Raw genomic sequence first — 18,913 nt, 5'->3', positions numbered from 1 at the left:
CGAAAGCGTCATGAATGTGGCAAATATGAAACCATTCAAAAAATACCTTATGCTTTCATATATAACAAAACTCTATTTCTGTTTATGGCAAATTATTTTATTTTGTAGAAGAAATACTTTCAAATAATACAAAAATGACACAATCATACAGAACTGTGACAACAACAAGAGAGATGAATACTGAATATGATAACTCATTACCACATCAAGACAGAACTCATTACAGCAGTCAGAATCACAGACCCAAGAGATCCACCAACAACGTCTCACAGCAGTCGCTGTTTAAGAACACCAACTGAACGCCCTGACAGAGAGGCCACCAGGCATCGCCCCTTCGTTACACAGTTACAGAACAATTCAGGGCAGAAGGGAGGTCCCTACCCCAGCCCCTGCTCAAAGCTGACCTAACAGCCGCCAGGATGCTCTGGGCTACGTCCAGTCAAGTCCTTGACCCCTCCATGCACGCACAGAGAGCTCCACCTCTCTGGGCAACCTCTTCCACCACCTGACCGCCCTCACGGGAACACGGTGTTGTCTGTTCTTAGTATACAGCAAGTACTACTAGTGTCACTGCGCGGTGACTGTTGCTAAACACCACTAGGTAAGGGCCTCCACTGAAAATGAGACGCGAAATTCCGACTAACCGGCCTTTTCAAGTAATGAGCACTGAAAAGCTTGCTGTCCCTAGACTTTCACCCAAACACTAAACGTTTCTTACATGATTTGGTTTTTAACTGCATAGTTTCTGAATAAGTCTAGTTACGCCCGAGGAACCCTCCATCTATACACCCGCCGAAGCTTACTGGCGGAAACAGACTTCAGGATGGTTAGCACGATAAATGCTACGTGTCCTTTCGTTTCACATATATTGCTATACGATCGGAACGCTTGATGCCTGTAATGATTACAGGCCATACTAGGAATCAGGGAATACTACCTTAAAATTAAACGTCTGTGTTAATCTTCCCAACTGATTAATGATTTAGGTTTACAACCTTTTTCCCCCATTACTTTTTGCCTCAGCTTGGACAAGTAAAAGCAATTCGGTTTCACTTTCAGGTTTTCCTGATCTTTGACAGGGTAACAGAATACAAGCTCTTGATATTTTACAATATTCTGATTGCTTCTGATAAGTCTGTTTCAGTTTTGGCTGTTGTTGTTTTGATTTCCTGACATATAAAAATCTGGAACCAATTTGATCTTTAATTACAAGACAGCATCATCTTCTTTCTAGGAGACTCCAGCAATTTGCAAAGTCAGTCTTGTGTTGGGCACCTCTCTTTGTAGGTAATGTATAATTAGAAAAATATGAGAAACTATTATAGTAGCTTAGTAAAGAAGTATTTTTACATACTTGCAGGATGCAAGGACACAGAACTGGCATTCTCGGGAATTTAGGGTGACAGTCTTTCATTAAAAGGAACGAACGCAAGTAAAATTATTTCTTACCAGATTTTAGCTGGTCCAACTAGCAATCAAGTGAGCTGCACCTTCCCGAATTATACACCTTCCTCCTGGGAAGTGTCACTGTTCAGCAGAACTTGCAATGCAGTAACCTCAAAGCACATCCTTTAGGACGAAGGTGTGTTTAAGCACCCTTCCTTAATGCAGCCGCTTTCTGCAACCAGCACATATGTACTTTCCTGAATCAGATCAGAATCTTTAAAACTGTAGAAATTACTATAATATTCCTTTAGCGGTCTTTCCACACAGCTAGCTCACGTTGCTCTTTTAACTCCTTTTTCATTAAACGGCAAAACAAAGGCCTGTCACCCTTCTCCTTCCTCCGTTTAAACTGAGAATCTAGTAAAGAATATCAAGATACTTTAGACACAACTGAAATGAAAACAATCTATTAGTGCACAGTAAGAACATGCAAATGAATTCTGCAATGGTTAACTTCACTTCTAATCAGTGTTACACACATTGCAGGTGATAATATTTTGCTATAACACAGACAGTGCTAAAGGATACAATGTACATAATAAGCTACAGGTAATAAAGCTGAAAAAAGTGACAATTTTAGAACATAGTATTTTCATTTCAGGTATCAGAAACAAAACCAGCTCAATGGTTCCATTCTACTGTATGACAAATACTGAAGAACAAAATTTCAGTCTTAAAATACATCTTAAAGTAGGTATTTTCCTTCAAGGAAAAAAGGCACTATAAATAAATTACACTACAGTGAATTTGCCTGAACTCACTTTGTTTCTGTCTTCCAGCCTTTAAGTCAAATAAAACAGCATAAAAACTGTACACGCTCTTAACAGGATAGTCGATCTTTTATAAAATAAGTTGTCTTCAGAGATGTCAGTTTCACAACAAGGAAAAACCAAGCCTTGTTGCAGTCGCTATTATAAAATATATATGTATATATATTTATATATATGTTTTTGTTTACTTTTACTTTTTTTACTTTTTTTATTTTTTACAAAACGTGTATATTAGCTTTTGCACATTTTTTTTTAAAGAAACTTGGCTAATCTAATAACTTCATTAAAATAAAAGCGATAAATACTTCATGTTTACAATGCAACATGTCATACATCATCAGCTGGCAGAGGAGGTATGTTAATCCTTGGTCTTGTAAAAAAAGCTATCTTCTCTCTGTGATCAAAACAAGATAAAAAAGGAAGTCAACCAAAGAGACACCTACATTTTTTCCCCCCCAAGAACACTGTTTCTTTACTCCGGTTAGTGGTTAGTATTTATTACTTACATACTGAACTGACAGTTTATTTGAGCACAAGAAACTTACAAAAACTATCAAACCTCACTGTACAATTTTGGCAACATTCCACTGAGCACAATTACTATTTCTGAAAATTTAGGTGGAAGCTGTGTATACAGCTCATTGAACATCAGTCATAATTGACTGTAAAAAGGTTCCATAGGACAAGCCCTGCATAAGCCCCTTCTGCAATGCAGGGTTTACCCTTGTACATTTTGCAATAATGCCTACAAAAAAAAAGGGGAAAAACACACAAGATGGCATTCAGAGTCTTTTTTTTGCTTCTTTACTGAGCAAACAGTACATGCTGTAAAGTAAGTGTCATAAGAAATGGATGTGTGCATAAAAAGGGCAAGAATTTAAACAAGACAGCTTTTACTTCATTTTCTACTTCTTGTTTTATTCAATCCCTCATATCTTTTTATCTCAGTAAACAAAGCACAAAATTCCCTTTTCTTATCACCAGAAACATAAGATGTCAAAACAATGCTACAATTCCTATTCCTCCTACTTCCTCCCTACCTTTGTGAGAAACACCTTTCCAACATAATTCAAGCAAAAGAAATTACATCAAAGGACAGACAGCTTTTCCATTTCACTTAGCTATTCCTTGCAAAAAAAGTTCTAAAAATCCAAGCGCTGGACGAAATAGTATAACGTAACAGCGTAGCTGAGCTGTCCTCCACATCGACGCTGCACTAACCTTTTCTCACTCTTTCTATTACTCTCCCCCCCAAAATTATAAAAATTTTAATGATGAAGTAATAAAGCCTTTCTGTGAAATGCACACTGTTTATCAATGCCACTTGTACACAAAACAAACTCTCAGAAAAAAAAATAAAGCTAAGAGGACCCATACCATGTGAACACAGATGAAATAGGAAAAGAAGTCCAAAGAAAAGGCTTCTTGAGCAAAAGCTGGAATATTATTGAGTAATTTTTAAGGAGAGTGTTACTAGTAATGAGTATGTATTACATTAAACTAACTATTTATGCCCACAGGCTTGCATTGAAGAACTGACAAATCATTTGAACTGAACAGTGACTAGGCTAAGTGAGAGAATCACCTATGTCTGCACTTGAAGACTCTTATTTTTTTAATTCCATGTGTTTTAGAATTGAAACACTGCAATTTTACCTTAGCTTTGGCTCTTTGCACTACAAATAATTCAAAGGAAACTTGTGTGTCCAAATCAATATACAGTTAAAAATTACTGGCTACATAGAAGACACACAGAATTTATGCTAAATGTTTCAGAGAGGTTTAACCTCTCTAACGAACTGTTGCTCTGCGATTTCAGTACACATTACCACTTACCTAAAAGTCTGCACCTGAACAGGCTCCTTCTGATTTTGCCCACGCAACTGGTATATTTCTTTTGATGCTTTCTTCAGCATCTTTTCAGCTGCTTGCTCCTGGTGATGTTCAAATTTGGTCTGTCTGGTCTGAAAACAAGAATATAATGCTTAAAATGGTCACGTGAATAAATAAAACACAAGAATACCCAGGTTAAAATAATGGATTTTTCCCACTCACCACAGTAAAAGCACGCAAGTACACTGTCTGAAATAGCTGGTCATCTAAGAACTATCAATTTAAGAGAGTGACAAGAGTTGTTTCATTTCTTAATGCTCTTTAGACAGAAATGTATTGAATTAATGAAATTTACTGCACATAGATCTGTCAAATGAGACCTTGAAATAAATTTAGGCTCACTCTTCGTCTCTGGTAATCTGGTGTCAATTTTGTTTCTTGGGCAGTTTTTGCCCTTTTTGCCTGTAACCTTCTTCTCCAAGAATAAGGGGTGGGGAAGGGAATCACTTAGGGAACATTCCAAATAGTTGTTTAAAATGAAATATCAAATCAGCAAAATTTTTTTCAAAGATCAGAAGTCAGGAAATTATTAAAGTTCCAATAATAAATATCTGAAACAAAAAACCCCAAACCAAAATGAAAAGTACCATTGGCAAATAGTGCCATGATCCAGTAACTGTCCTCAAATACACACAGAGTTTGGTAATAATCAATGCAATTGTTTTTTATTGTGCTAACTTCAAGAATATAGAAGGAACATTCGTTGTTTGAAGTTCTGTGAAAACAGCTCTCTAGACATCTTGTCACAATCAAGAAATTTTGGAAGCAGAAGTTTCTGAACATGTTGAGTGCTTATCTCGTGTTACCATACCTGCCTTTCTGCTTCCTTCAACAGGTTTCGGAATCGCTCATCCCGAAGGACCCAGTGGGGTAGATCTGTCTGCCCTCTGAGTTGGGCATCTTCCAGGCGCTGTCTCAACTCTCTTAAAACACATATCTCCTCGTTCAGCTGTCTCTGTCTAGTTCTGGATGCCTGGAGATCCAGCTCCAGGTCTAAGGATGTCCTTGCCATAAGCTCAGCCAAAGATGATCTGCAGGACTGCTGAGTTATTCAGATTCAAATAAAATGCACAACATATTACTCTCAACGTGGTAATACTGGTCTATCTTTAGCTATACCGGGCATACATTTTTCTGTACTTACTTCACACACACAGTCTTTCTTGACACAGAGTGTTGGAGAGGTGATTTGATCAGTAAAAGACTAACTAGCTGTAGAGGTGTTCTGTACCACAAACTTTCTCAGTCAATGCTTTCTACTACCTCCTTTAAAGTCTCCTTTTGGCTTATAAATATTTAACTAATTTAAGTTCATGGAATGAACTTTCATGCTATGATGATAATAAAAGGGATGGAACATGAAAAACTCGTAACGATTCATGACGTTCGAAAATACTGTACTGAGCAAGTTTCCCCTTAAAGGGCGTTATTCAATACTGGTTTTACAATACATTCTGAATCAAAATGGGAGCTATGGCTATCTACTTGCCTACAGCAGCAAGAAATTAACTTCTGCTGGCCAGGCTAAGCTGTATGTGATTTATATACAGGGCATTAACACCTTACCTGTCTTTCTGAGCCCACTTGTTCTGCAGCATGCAGGGTGGCATGGGGGCACAAAAGGAGAGCTTAACCTACTCATTCCTGAATACTTGGGCCTCAAATACTATGGTTTGCTAGGCTGCATGGGGGAGCAGCTGGATGTTTTACCATCACATCCACACACACTTCTCCGGGCCTGCACCCCGCATCATAAACCAGATTTTAAATATTTAACAAAGTTTACACCTAAATCAATACAAATTCAGTCCCCGTTAAACTAGTTTTTGTCTGCCAAACTTTTTTTCTCTTCCTCAATAATTGTTCACAACTATATTTCACTTCTCTATGTCTACCTTTTAGCTTAAAAACCCAAACCAAACCCAAAACAGGCACCCCTCTCCCAATTACATTACAGAAGCCTTACACATTTCCTAAGAGCATCATAAGGTACCTGTAGACATCTCAGGCTTAAGTAAAAGAGTACCACTGTTCCGGCAACTTCGTGAAAAGTAAAAACCAGTGTCATCGGTATACCTGCTTATACCGTAGAGTACGCCTCTCCAATGTATTCCGGACAAAAGGGGACTTCCGTGGCAGAGTTGAACTGTCACTGTCACTGCGATACAGCTAATTTGAAAAGATATTGAAAATACAGGTTGCGTACAAGCCCATCCACAGCAAGAAACCTGGATTTTTTCCCCCTCTCTTGCTTTTGAGATTTATTTTTAAAAATGCCCTGAAACTGCCTTGTTTTAAGCAACTGATTTTTTTTCAGCTTCAGTTATTTATAAAGATTTATATATAATAGTGCTCATACTGTATATTTACAATAATTCCAGAAAACTTCAAAACCATCAGTCTTTTACAGCCAAGTTTCATCAAGCATTCTATTAAATATCCAAGGCAATGTAACCTACAAAAAGGGGGAGGGCGGAGTTAAAGGCAATAATATTTCTTCCTAAAGCATTTACTGGGCAAAACCAATACAGTCTCCCACTTTTATTCCCTCTCTGATTTTAAGTAAATGCAGATTAAGTGAGGGTGTTTAACAACCTTTTCCTTTTTGCACTGCCTTTGTTCTCATGTGTGAGGGTGTTTTATTCAGATTCTCTGTATCATGAACAGATATGGAGTCCAGAAATCAAACTGAAGAATTTGAAGGGATCCATAGATGCACTGTGTGCAAGGTAAATAAGAGAGCAAAAAGCAGAAGATCCTTGATTTCGGAAAAAAACTTAAAACTTAGAAGTCATTGCTGCATTTTCAAACTCAAGCTCGCAAAAGCTTATGGAAGAGTACAATTAAAGATATGTGCAACAATATTGCAAAATCAATACCCGTGCATTGATCTGCAACGCCACGAACCAACTGCTTACAAGCCTTTTGCCACTGAATGTAGCAACCAGCTAACGCGAGCTTGAAAACTGTTGTGCCAATCCTCGATTACTTGCACCAGTGCACCCAAGAATCCTGGGTCCCGCTGTAGCGGGCATCTTATGACAGACATTCGTGACAGCAACCAGTTGTAATATTATGCAATAACCCTAAGATTATGCTTCAGTCCCCTTTCCCAAACTTTCAGGTACCTGAAAGTTAAACATGACTTCCAAGATAGCTGTTTACACACCTCATTAGACAGCAGTGCACCTCTGTAAAATCAATCACCCCAGCCAAACGCCAAAGGGTGCCAAGGAAAAGAGCTTAATATCTAATTTGTCATAGATTCTTAAATTTTAAGGGAAATAAATTCAGGTTTAAACTCTTAAAAATAACCAGGGGACCTCTTCCCCACTGCAATGTTTAAATTGAATGAAAGATTATTTGTTAATATTTAAAAAGTAGGACATATTTCTTATCAATGTAATAAAGTCTTAAGAAGAAAATTTTTTTTGTACAAAAACGTACAAAATGCTTGTGTGGAGGCCCCGCCACCCCCTTCTTTTTGAGCCTTACTCACTCTGCAAACATATTGACTTCGTGCTCCAGGCGAGAAGGTCTGGGAACGAACAATAGTGCTACTGCGAACAAAAGCAGAACCCCGTGGCCTGCGGCTAGTTCTCTCTTTTGGAAGAATAGCAACTTCTTCAGGAAACAGATCCTCAGTGTTAGTTTCCTTATCCACCTAGAATTTCAATGAAGGAAAAATTTTTATTTTTTCCTTATTTTCTCTCTCACCAAAACCAATCAGACATTTCAACAATATCAAAAGTAAACAATCTGACCTGCTAACTAGGTTCAAGTTTTAAAGAACACTGAGAACAGAGGATGAATCACCTCATTTTTTAAAAAGTTTTAAAACTAGGTCATTTGAAATTATAAGATTACCTTTCAGAAGCCTTTGCTGGAACAGTAACAATTATGAGATGCAGTTATAACGTGAATCATAGCTGCAGAGCACAAAGACTGCGTTCAGCATTGGCAATTGGGCATTAACCAGGCTACCACCTGATCTCCAGGCTCAACAGAAGAAAACCGAGTCGCCTTTCAATAAGCAAGGTGACTTTGAAACAAGCAACCACGTTAAAACTGGAGGAAGTCAAATGAAGAGAAGAAACTCAACAAAAGGGAACTGAAAGACTGTTGAAATAATGACACAAGAACACTAAAATATTCGGAAATACAGAAAACATATGCTACTCCAGCAAAGCTTCCAAACTTTGCAATAACTAACTCCTCAATAGGAGGTATGGTCTTCCCTAAAGGCAACACAAATGGCTTATGCTCCTCTGCTTCAGTGGAAGTGTGCCGATTTCAGCTTGTTCAGGATTATTTTCATACGTCTCATATCTTGAATACAAGGGATCATAAATACATAATTTTCAGCACAATTGTTCCAAAAATTTCAGCTGTATTTATTGTAAACACTGAAACAGCAATGCAAGTCTTAAAACATTAAGCTGCTTTCTTCACAATTCCATCAAAAGTTCCTACTTCTAAGAGCGCTGGGATTTGACTGTGATCATTTCTGTTCCAATTTCAGGTCAACACAGACACTGATACAACTGCATATTTACAGATTAGATAAAGGCCACAGTAAAAATAGCTTGCCTTTTGATGTAAAAGATCTGACTCCGTTCATAAATAACTAGCAAGCAAACAAAAAACCCAGCCCTAAAGAGGGCATTTTTAATAACTCAATAAGCACACTGCTGTCACAAAGGCAATGCTCATACAGGGTTAATGAAATTTCTGCTTCTTTTCTCTTCCGGTCAATTTGGACTCAAACTCAAGGAGCAGCAGCAACACACTCTCTGTGCACCAGGCAGCATGGCAGTTTCTGTACTGCAGTTCTTCTCTCATTACCTTCAGTGGCGGAGGCTGCATTTTTCCAGAACTGTACTGGCCTGCTTGAGTTGCAAACATGTGTCCAGCTAACGAATCCCCACAAAACGGCTCTGGATAAGGAGGACTAGTCTGGGTGCAATTACTGCATCCACTGTCAACAGATTCTGCTTGCCAACTCCTAAAGTCAGAACATCACAGGAATTTTGTAGGTATTAAAAAAACTCATGCAATTATTTGTCACACGTATATATTTCATTATCCAAGTCAGTTTGTCATTTTAGACTATTATTTCTCCAATACAAATACAGAATTTTCAAAGGAAGAACATATCCCACTTGCATTGCTGCAGATGCAGACAAGCAAACACATTTCATGTCAAAAAAAGTCACCCTCCCCCTAATTTTCATAAAGCATGTGTTTTCTTTCTATAAAGACCAGAACATATAGTAAGAAAACATTTAGTAAGAAAACAACAAAAAGAAAAACACAATTCATTTAACAAACTAGCAGTATTATTAATGATGAAATAGCATCATAACAAACCCTGAAATAATAACAGCTGTGCTGCATGTTCACTCCATAAGCACTGCAATTCATCTTTCGACAATTTTCCATGCTACCACAAAAATATTATAGTTTTTAGTACAGTACTGTTGCAAACCCATTACAGTTGCCTCCCCAGCAAAGTTTCTGTTTGATATGATATGTTCCCCACTCCCCAAAATGCAAGTCCTCTAAACTCAGCCAGTTATTCAGCTAAGGTTTTCTCCTATTTGCACATCATCACATAACAACAGAATTTTATACTCCTAACACTAGCAGGGGGCAGACCTCAGAATGAGGACCTGTTGTTTCTCCTGCTGTATTTCCGACCATACCCCTAGTGTAAATATAACCCAGCTGGTTGCTGAGATATTTAAACTACTCTTTTTTACCTTTCTGATATGGCTTCTGCCTGATCTTCCTTTCTTTCCATCTCCAGGATTTCCTCCTCTGTGTACTCCAGTTTGACTCTTTCTTCTGCCAACTCTCTCTCAACTGCTTCCAGCTGGGCAGTTGTCCTAGCTAACAGGGCTGTCACCGCATCCTGAAAGGTAAACTAGACTTCAAATAAAACTGTTTGACAAGCCATTGCGTTTAATGTATACTATTCAGTGAAAATAAAACCATAGCCATTGTATGCTCCTCAAAAACAAACAAACAAAAAACCCAACAGAAATCCCACAAATCTGTCCTGGATCTTAATGATCAAAACGTATGTGGCATTCCACAAATGTAACTTCTCACAGAAACTGGGCAGACTTTATCTCACTGTGGAGCACCATCCAGCAAGTTAGGACCAAAGAAACCTCTGGAGGTCACCTAGTCTGATGTGCTGCCCAAAGCAAGGACAGCTTCATAGGCACATCAGGTTGCCCAGGGCCCACTCAGGGGCTGAAAAATCTCCAAGGGCGGAAACTGCACAACCTTTCTTGACAACTTCTTGAAGTGCAGTGGCAGAAATTTTCAATGAGTTTTAGCTAGTTGGACTGGAAGTGTGCATACAAACATACACAGATTACTACTTCAAGCACCTGTCCAGACATGATCTAGCTTTTAATTATTCTTCTTAAGTCTTGTGGCAAGAGCTGGATTTTAATGAAGGTATCACCTTCTGTGCACCTCAAAACCAAACTGCACCCAAGCAAGATAAGATCACAAACAACCACCCAGCATGTCAAATAAAGTAAACAAATCACGTTTCAGAGCCATACTGTTTTAACTGTAGTTACATTTCCAGAAGACCGGGGGATACTTTCTTCACACTGGTTTTTGTTCTTTGCTCTCTGGGGGTCTGAACCAGTGAAGATCTGAACAGAATACCAGTGAAGCTGCATCTCACCAGAATTCTCTGCATCAGTCAGGTTTATCTGAGCAATGCCCTGTGAATAACAAAAAGCATCGATCACAATAAGATAAACATACACTGGAAGACAGACATCTTCTCATTTAAAGAGTATTTTCGTTATAATGTAAAAACCCCACTTTATCAAATAATGTCTCTTAAAAAGAGGCATTTTGTTCTGTTGTGTTATGATGTCTAAGATACTGAATTTCTTGCCTCCTCCTTACTACCAGAAAGGATCAGAGTAGATATTCAATTTTTAAGTTGAAAAATAAAAATTCTATGACTGATATAGGTATCATTGTTACAGCTGACAACTCTTAATATTTTATTTTTAAAAACCCTCTCAATTACATATCTGATTCTACATTTGCTTAAATTAGTGTTACTTTAACAATTTTCCTTTAATCTGTTTTCTTTTGAGGGAACTATATTCTGAGATACCCTTCTGTTCTCTGGTCCTCAGAGGCATCTCCCAAAAGGGCAAAAAATGTCATATAAAACAATTTTTTTTTCCTGCCTATTTATATGATATGGTAGTCAAATAGGCCATAAAGCCACCTCTCAATGATGTCAAACAGAGGGGTTAAAAAATTATGAGAAAAGGATCAGAATTTAAAATTACGTTAAAAAAAATAATCAAACAGATGTTTCAAAATAATAACATGAAATGCAAAAAGACAAACATTATGTTTAAGAAGAATTCAAATAAATTAAGACATGGGGAATAATTGGTTGGTCAGGGCTGTAAAAGATCATAAACTGGGCCTGAAACAGCCATTGCACGTGATTGCAAAAAAAAGCAATTGCATTTCTTCGATGTTTTAACATAAGCTATATACACTAATCATGGAAAATAACTCCCTTATCTCAACATTGATGAAGCCAACAGGGAAGAAAGGAGCCAACTTAAGGAAGCACAGTTTCAGAAAGCTGTAGGAAAACAGAAAAAGATCTTTCAGGAAGGCAGGGCATATGAATAAAAGGTTGAGGGAATGGAAAGACCATCCCACAAGTTTAGCAGATTTACTTCTCTATGTAAGTGAAGCTTAGAACTATTTGCCAGAGTATTTCTCTCCCCCCCCCCGCCCTTCCCTGTTATGTACAAATACAAGTATTTGTATAACTTTGGATAAACTCCAGCCTGACTTCAGCATTTAGGAAAGCTTTAAGCTGGTATAACCTAATTGAAAAGAAAGCAGTCATCAGGAACTTCAGAAATATATGGGTGATTAGTTAGATGGAAAAACCTGTAATCTCAGTGGAATAAATTTTCAAACACAGAGGCCTTGTTGATAGATGCCATCACAGCAGTTCCAAAGAAAAGTAGCAAATGATTTCTCAATTTGAGACAATGCTTATTTTCAACTTACAGCAAAAGAGGACAACGAGCACAGTGCTTAAATACATACTTCAACTCACCTACCTTAAGAAACCGTGGCATTGTTTCTCTCTTTTTGAGTTACATTGTTAATTTACCCTAAAGTGTGCTACCAACTGCTGTAGACAAATGTATTTCTAATAAAACTACACTAAGACTTTGAAAGAGAAAAAATTCCTACCAACATAACCTGAAGACCTATCATTTTTTGCTAATTCAGTAACAGGAGTTAAAATAAAAGCTCCCTAAACTTAGGTGTGCTTGTGTCAATCTAAAGATGCTTGACACTGAAATAGCTATTTAGCTTCCCAGAGGAATGGGCTACACCAGTATAAAGTGTTTTACACCAATATACCCAGCCTGTTCTTGAGACGCTTTTTCTTTCGCTACATTGTAGGGCAAAAATGACAAAATTTCCTACTGCAGACAAGACCTTGGGTCCACTTCTGTCAGCATTAAGACCACTGTTTATGTAAGACGCTACCTAGTATTAAAGGTGGACTAACAAACATGCATTCTTGACCAGATTTGCTCAAATAAACACCTCTTATCCATAGTCCAGCATGACAGCGAGATGCCTGTGTCTCTTAACTACTTTGACAGGCTCAAAAAAAATTTCACTAACCCATTCAAACCAACAGCCAGGACATGTGCCCCAAGGCAGACATATTTAAGCATATTTACATTTGGCAATAGCTAAGTGAAGCTAACATCTAACACATCCAAAGTTAACGCTGTTAACACATTGAACCTATTTAAACAATTGCTACATTTATTTGAATGCCTCTACATCAGATATCTCAATCATTTTAAAGGAAAAGGTTGGTGTAACAGAAACCTGCCTAGACCACTATTCACCTGCAGCAAAGTTAAGACTGACGGTAAAGACGACGACTGTTATCACTGTTATATAGCAACAAGGGGTTTGTATTTGTTATCTTTTTTATTAGGAAACTAATTTAATGATACTGATTCGTCATGTACACATTACAGTGCCATGCAGAAACACAAGTCTCGAGTACACTGTAATCTAAAACCTGTCAGGTTAAGTCTTTGGGGAAAAGTTTAGTTTTTAACACGATGCTTTCCTTCTTGCACCCAAATTTAGCAACAGCAGATTTTTCAACTTCCTCCAAAGCAGACCTTTGTAAGAAATTTATTAAATAAACAAACTCTTCATCTACTAAATCCCATAACAACAAATGTAACCTTATATCAATTTTCAACACGCCTCTGCAAGATAACAGTAAACAGTAGTACAGAAAACATTACTTTCAATGCCACTTAAAATACTCCAATTCTCAACCTCTGCTAATTTTGCAAATCGTTGCCAAGACTTTATGTAAGCTAAAATGCACATATTTAAGCTTCTTAAAAATCCCACCTTTTTTATTAACAGAACTATACTTACGTATGTGAACGGGCACATTAGCATGTAACCCTATCAGCACTTTTTATAGAACAATAAAGTCTTCGCTTTCTCTTTTTAATCTTAAAAAATATTCCTCAAGTAACTTTAGTTTCCCACATCACATGGCTTTTAAGAAAAAGGACCACTTACCAATAATTCTTCTTGTTGCTGATGGTCAACTGAACAGATATATAGCTGCAGTGATTTTAATTTCAGAACACTTGAATGCACGGGGATTCGGAAAACTTCATTAAATATTAACGGAGTTTGGAATTCCAAAGCTCTAGAGCAGTAAGTGGTTGGTGTGCCTGACTCAAGTGGTGGCAAATAAACTCTCACATGACTGGGAACAGCAAAATAGACAAATAGCACAATTCAGACAAAGAAAGCTGTTTTGCATTTCTCAAAAATCAAGCTAAGCAAAAACATCAGCATAACTTCTACATTAAGAATCTGCTCTGGGATCTCCTCGTTACAGGAATTTACTTTGTGTTCTTAACACAGAAGAACTGCAAAGCTGATCTGGAAACACTACCTTTTTCAAACCTTTTTTTTTTAAACTTGGTGCTTAAGCAGAGGCACTAAGAGGCACTTGAGATGCCCTGAGGTATCCAAGGCATCTACATGGGGCTAGCAAATATGACATAGGATCTATGCGAGAGCTACAGCCTTCCCCTGAGCAGCAGCAGCTGGAGGCCAGGTGCTGTACTATGCTATTTCAAATGGAAACACATGACTGTGTTTAGGCAATTGAATTGCCCTGTAAGCATCACAGATCCATTTCTCCCTTCCACCCACTAAGTATACCTTTCTTCCCCCCACTAAGAAACTCAGCACAAAAGGATAGCAAAAGATTTGCATCTGCCATCTATAAAAACAGATTTAAATATCTGGTACCATCTTGTTTGAGACTCCAAGCCAAAAACAAATCCACCATTTTAATCTGACAGAAAGCAGCAGAAGTAGAGAAGTGTTTCTGTGTTCTCTGTGTCCTGACTGCTTGTCCAGCCCCTGCAATACCCTATTTTTTGGCCATACCTTCCTCTTATGCCAGCAAACAGCTTCATGCAATTGTGTTGTGAACCAGATTAGAAAATTTATCTGGGTTAAAAATCTAACCTAGCAAAAATTAAGCTTAAGGATTAAAAAAAAAAATAAAATCCAGCTTAGAGGCTCACTCAGGTTGACTCCACAGCTGCATGACAGTCTTATGCCACCACCAGAGAGGGGGCTGACACTGACAGGCAAGTAATCAGAGGACAACTGCAAGATTCACTATAGTGGAAATGCAGTGCTGCCGTGTGGAGCATCAGTTAGCTAAACAGCTTTACATGCTATAAAAAGAGAGCAATCCAACTCCTCCATTCATCAGCTGCTGCAGGTAACTTCACCCCTGCTGCCCCCAGTAACTCCGATTCAATGGACGTACAGTTGCATGGAGGAATTCATTAAACGCCAGTTTAATTATTAAACGCTACAAGTGGCTAACAGAGAAGGATGGGGAACAGAACCAGCTTTTTGAGCCGCTTAGACGCCTGATTGCCTTGATGACAACGTCCAACAAACCCTCTGTCGTCCTTTTTTACCTTGCTGACTCTACTTGACTTTCTTCAGATGACATTTATTTTTCTAATTACAAGGCAACATGGCTGAGTACTACTCAATACTCACATTTCTTCCCTATTGCATGCCCTTGCACTCACACTAAACACAGTGCAAAAGACTGACACTGATGCACTCACTGATATGAAGAATTTCCACTAAAGGTTTGCAGAGTTACCAAGATCAAGCGTTGTCAACAAAGATCAACTCATTTAATAATACGTACGGCAATTTAACAAGTCCCACAGAATGACTTATATTACAATACAACAATGTTATCACACCTCCATTTTCCACACTTTTCAAACCTCTGTGAGAGATAAAGATCAACAATTTTCACTGGTCAAATCTCTTTAAAATATGTTAAGATACATATCATTAGATAAGACTGTGTTCTACGGTGTCCTGGTTTCAGCTGGGACAGACGTTGCCACTACTTAAGAAACATTTATTAAAATAAGCTAAGCAACATTCTGTATAAAGCAACCTGGAATTTGAAGTAACAGCACAGGCCAACAGAGGTTAAATGATTTAATTGTTTGTACTGATTCTCAACTCGTACTTGTGTTAAAATTATCTTTGAAAGGTGTTTCACAGATACTCTAAGAGCACTGTAACGGCCACAGAAGCCTTGCAGACATCACCTTTCTTTTATTTCTATTTTTTTGGTCACTATAAAGGGCAAGGTATCTCTCTCACTAATGAATATAAAAGTTACAGTAGGAATTTGAGAAAATTACACTAAGCTTATTCTGGGATACATACAGATAAGCTGTAGAGAAGTCATACAGGAAATAATATTTCTGGAATACTGCAAATAATGTAGACAGCTTTTGGGCCAGAAGGCATGGGGTGATGGAAGCAAGACTTTGATGTGTTTGAACAAATTTCCTTGTGCATAATAAATACCTAAGAACATTAGAGAGTATGCTTGCTACCTGACCGTTATGACACAGGCTCTATAAAAGGGATACTTTGTGTCCAAAAAATGAACCCTACCCTCAAGTAAACTAAGACATATCATCTTCTCCAGAAATGGCTTCGTTTTGCATGAAAGGAAACAAATTTATGGTATTTACGATTGTGGCACCAAAGACGCAATAATCAGACTTGAGGTGAAAGTTAGGCTTACATTTTGCAGTTTTCTTTAACAACTAGACTAGCAAAGTTCTTCAGCTGTAATACATGGACTAACAGACATTCACTTCCACTGTCATGCCTGGAAAATAAATTTCCTGAGTTAGTCACCAAGCATCAATACTTTGCTTAAGAGATAAAGACGAAAGAATAGAAAGATTTTAAGAACGTAAAAGCACCTTGTGCTGTTAAACAAATCAATTTAAACTGTAAACTTAAGTCACTTACAGTGTGATATTGTAACTGCTTTTGATTCAGATAACAGAACATTATTAATGATATTAGCTACAGTAACAAAGTTATCAGAACTAAGAGAATTAAGCACTATTCAATTTGAAAAGAAGAATATTCCCTACTGCGACTCCTGATAGTGAACAGGTTTTATAAAATACACTCCTTGGTTTAAACAGTTGCACCATATGCATACAGACGGGTGTGTGTATGCATGCACATGTGTAATGTATCAGTTACTTTAGACACAGTCAGCATTATTCTCATGGGTTAATGAAAATAAATAAGCAAGAAAAATCTACTCATTCATATCAGCATGAATTTTGAAATGGAACTAACAAATCTGGTTGAGATTTGAAAACTCCCAGTCTTGGGAATTAGTTTTCCAAGGGGTACAAACGATCCTGGATGGCTGCCTAAGATACAACATCCTGCCTTGCACTGCTATAATCTGCCCTTCCCCACACTACTCCCACTACTAACAATAGCATGCCCTAAGCACAGGACTTCAAAGCTATATTTGGGAGCTGTATTTGTATTTATGCCTCTTCACCTGTGACTTTCTGAAGTCAATCCTCCTTTATCTGGCACAAAAAGTCAGATCTCGCACACAGAGACATATCCCTACATCCATACACTCGTTAATGGCCCAGACAATGAAAACGCTACTGAAAGAAGTAACGAAGGCCATTTTATCAGCCAGGATTGAAAGGACACTGAACGAACCATGGTTAAGGTACATCCCCAGCAGAAAGCGGCATGTGATGACTAATCTGTACATCCACTGAACTTTGGCTTTCAATTCAGAAACTTCTTAGAACTATCCACTGCAGTTAAGTTTATTAAAAAGTTGAAAACCAAACCCAAGAAAACTAGTGAGCAATTCCCACTGAGCTGACAGGGAGAAAGAGGAGTAACACTACTCACAGAAAACCAACATGTATTTGTGGTTCTTCGCTACTGGCAGCGTCACCATAAACAGGCTCTTCCAGATCTTCATTCCTGCAGGAACAGAAAGTACTGTAAACTACATACTGACCTAAGCTGTTAAAACATAATGAAGTGAACATTTATTTAATGATTTATGAATATAAGCAATTGTTTGGTAATACAGGAGGGATTAAGAAGGGATTACGGTTGGACTCGATGATCTTAAAGGTCTTTTCCAACCTAAATGATTCTATGATTCTGTAAGATATCTATTTAAAAACACACAGAAGTAGTAATTCACAATTTTAAAAAATTAGTTTTCAGAATACCTCTTTCAAGATATATAGGGTAGTTTAATATTTAGTCTGTCTTCCAACTCTCTTTACAATCCTCAAAATCTTTTCTTCCCAGTTACTGTTTGTTGTGCCAAAACAATTGTATAAAATAACATGTCTTTACCCATGCTTCAATCACTTGATCAACCTACACATTTTTAGATTCTCAGCAGTTCATACATTTCTTCCTTGCAGTTATATGTTTATCACATGCTACTCAGAACTACTAGTCACACTCTGTAAAATTTTTTGTTACAGATGGTTGAAATAAAGTTACTGATTTATGACTAATCAGCTGAGAAAACTATCTTTCAAGGGAGAAGTATATGGTTTTAAAATGTTAGCGACAAAGTGAAACGGTCTTGGCACTTGTGAAAATGACAGTGGAACTGGATGTAAACATGCAACCTAATATTCTTATGTTACTAAGAACCAGCAACTTTGAAAGCATATTCAGAAATTTACAATGAATTCTTTCAGACCGTGTGGTAGAACAGGAATATTTCCAGCTTACTATGCATTTATACACCTGACCTTTTGCTTAAAGCTTCAAACACGCCACTGTCACTAGCCAGTGAATGATCTGAGAGACATGCTGAAACTCGCCTGGCTCTCCTCTCCGATCTTCTACCACTGTCTCCTCGCAGAGTTACAGCTGTCATTGAGAAAAAGTGAAAACAACATCAGCTCAAGGCAATCTCTAAAAAATTAAACAAGAAACATTTACTGTATCAAAACTAGTGACAAAACAGATGACAGAAACACAGTTCATTGCTTTTTCATCTAACTTCAAGTTAAAAACCCTAAAATACAATGGACTGGAGATTTTCTGTGGGGGAATTAAGGAAGGAAGTTTGTGGCTAATTTCTCTCTGACAAGACTAAGTATAAACCAATTGCATTGTTATTAAATGCCTTTCTGGTAGAATAATCCCTCCTGGAGGAAGACTTAACATTAATTCAACACATGTACACACGATATCCTGAAGTTTTAGGACTTAACTACTGAATATACAATAGGCTGAAAACAAACACAGAGACTAATTCTTTTAAGAAGTTTTCTGAT

The 18,913-nt window shown here is 37.6% G+C and overlaps 1 protein-coding gene across 12 annotated transcripts in view; it reads right to left on the bottom strand.

The window, feature by feature from the left end:
• Nucleotides 1-75: 75 nt before the first annotated feature.
• WWC3 (WWC family member 3) overlaps nt 76-18,913 on the bottom strand; it is a 104,510-nt gene continuing 85,672 nt past the window's right edge. Inside the window, exons 12-24 of one of the 12 annotated variants that reach the window (XM_075095294.1) lie at nt 18,455-18,503; nt 17,511-17,585; nt 16,348-16,434; nt 13,764-13,956; nt 10,691-10,858; nt 9,872-10,023; nt 8,955-9,114; nt 7,609-7,773; nt 6,186-6,278; nt 4,921-5,151; nt 4,053-4,180; nt 2,550-2,610; nt 76-1,803 (exon numbers count right to left, since the gene is read on the bottom strand). In XM_075095294.1, the coding sequence (XP_074951395.1) occupies nt 1,747-1,803; nt 2,550-2,610; nt 4,053-4,180; nt 4,921-5,151; nt 6,186-6,278; nt 7,609-7,773; nt 8,955-9,114; nt 9,872-10,023; nt 10,691-10,858; nt 13,764-13,956; nt 16,348-16,434; nt 17,511-17,585; nt 18,455-18,503 (1,619 nt within the window). In that variant the 3' untranslated portion in view covers nt 76-1,746. Of the gene's footprint in view, nt 2,611-4,052; nt 4,181-4,920; nt 5,152-6,185; nt 6,279-7,608; nt 7,774-8,954; nt 9,115-9,871; nt 10,036-10,690; nt 10,859-13,763; nt 13,957-16,347; nt 16,435-17,510; nt 17,586-18,382; nt 18,504-18,913 lie in introns of all 12 variants that reach the window. The other 11 variants (XM_075095219.1, XM_075095226.1, XM_075095231.1 and 8 more) reach the window with 11 other exon arrangements.

Source organism: Phalacrocorax aristotelis, chromosome 1, assembly GCF_949628215.1.
Source record: "Phalacrocorax aristotelis chromosome 1, bGulAri2.1, whole genome shotgun sequence".
In the NCBI taxonomy this organism is placed as follows: domain Eukaryota; kingdom Metazoa; phylum Chordata; class Aves; order Suliformes; family Phalacrocoracidae; genus Phalacrocorax; species Phalacrocorax aristotelis.
The sequence above is the reverse complement of the archived record's forward strand: the minus strand, read 5'-3'. Positions and strand labels throughout refer to the sequence as shown.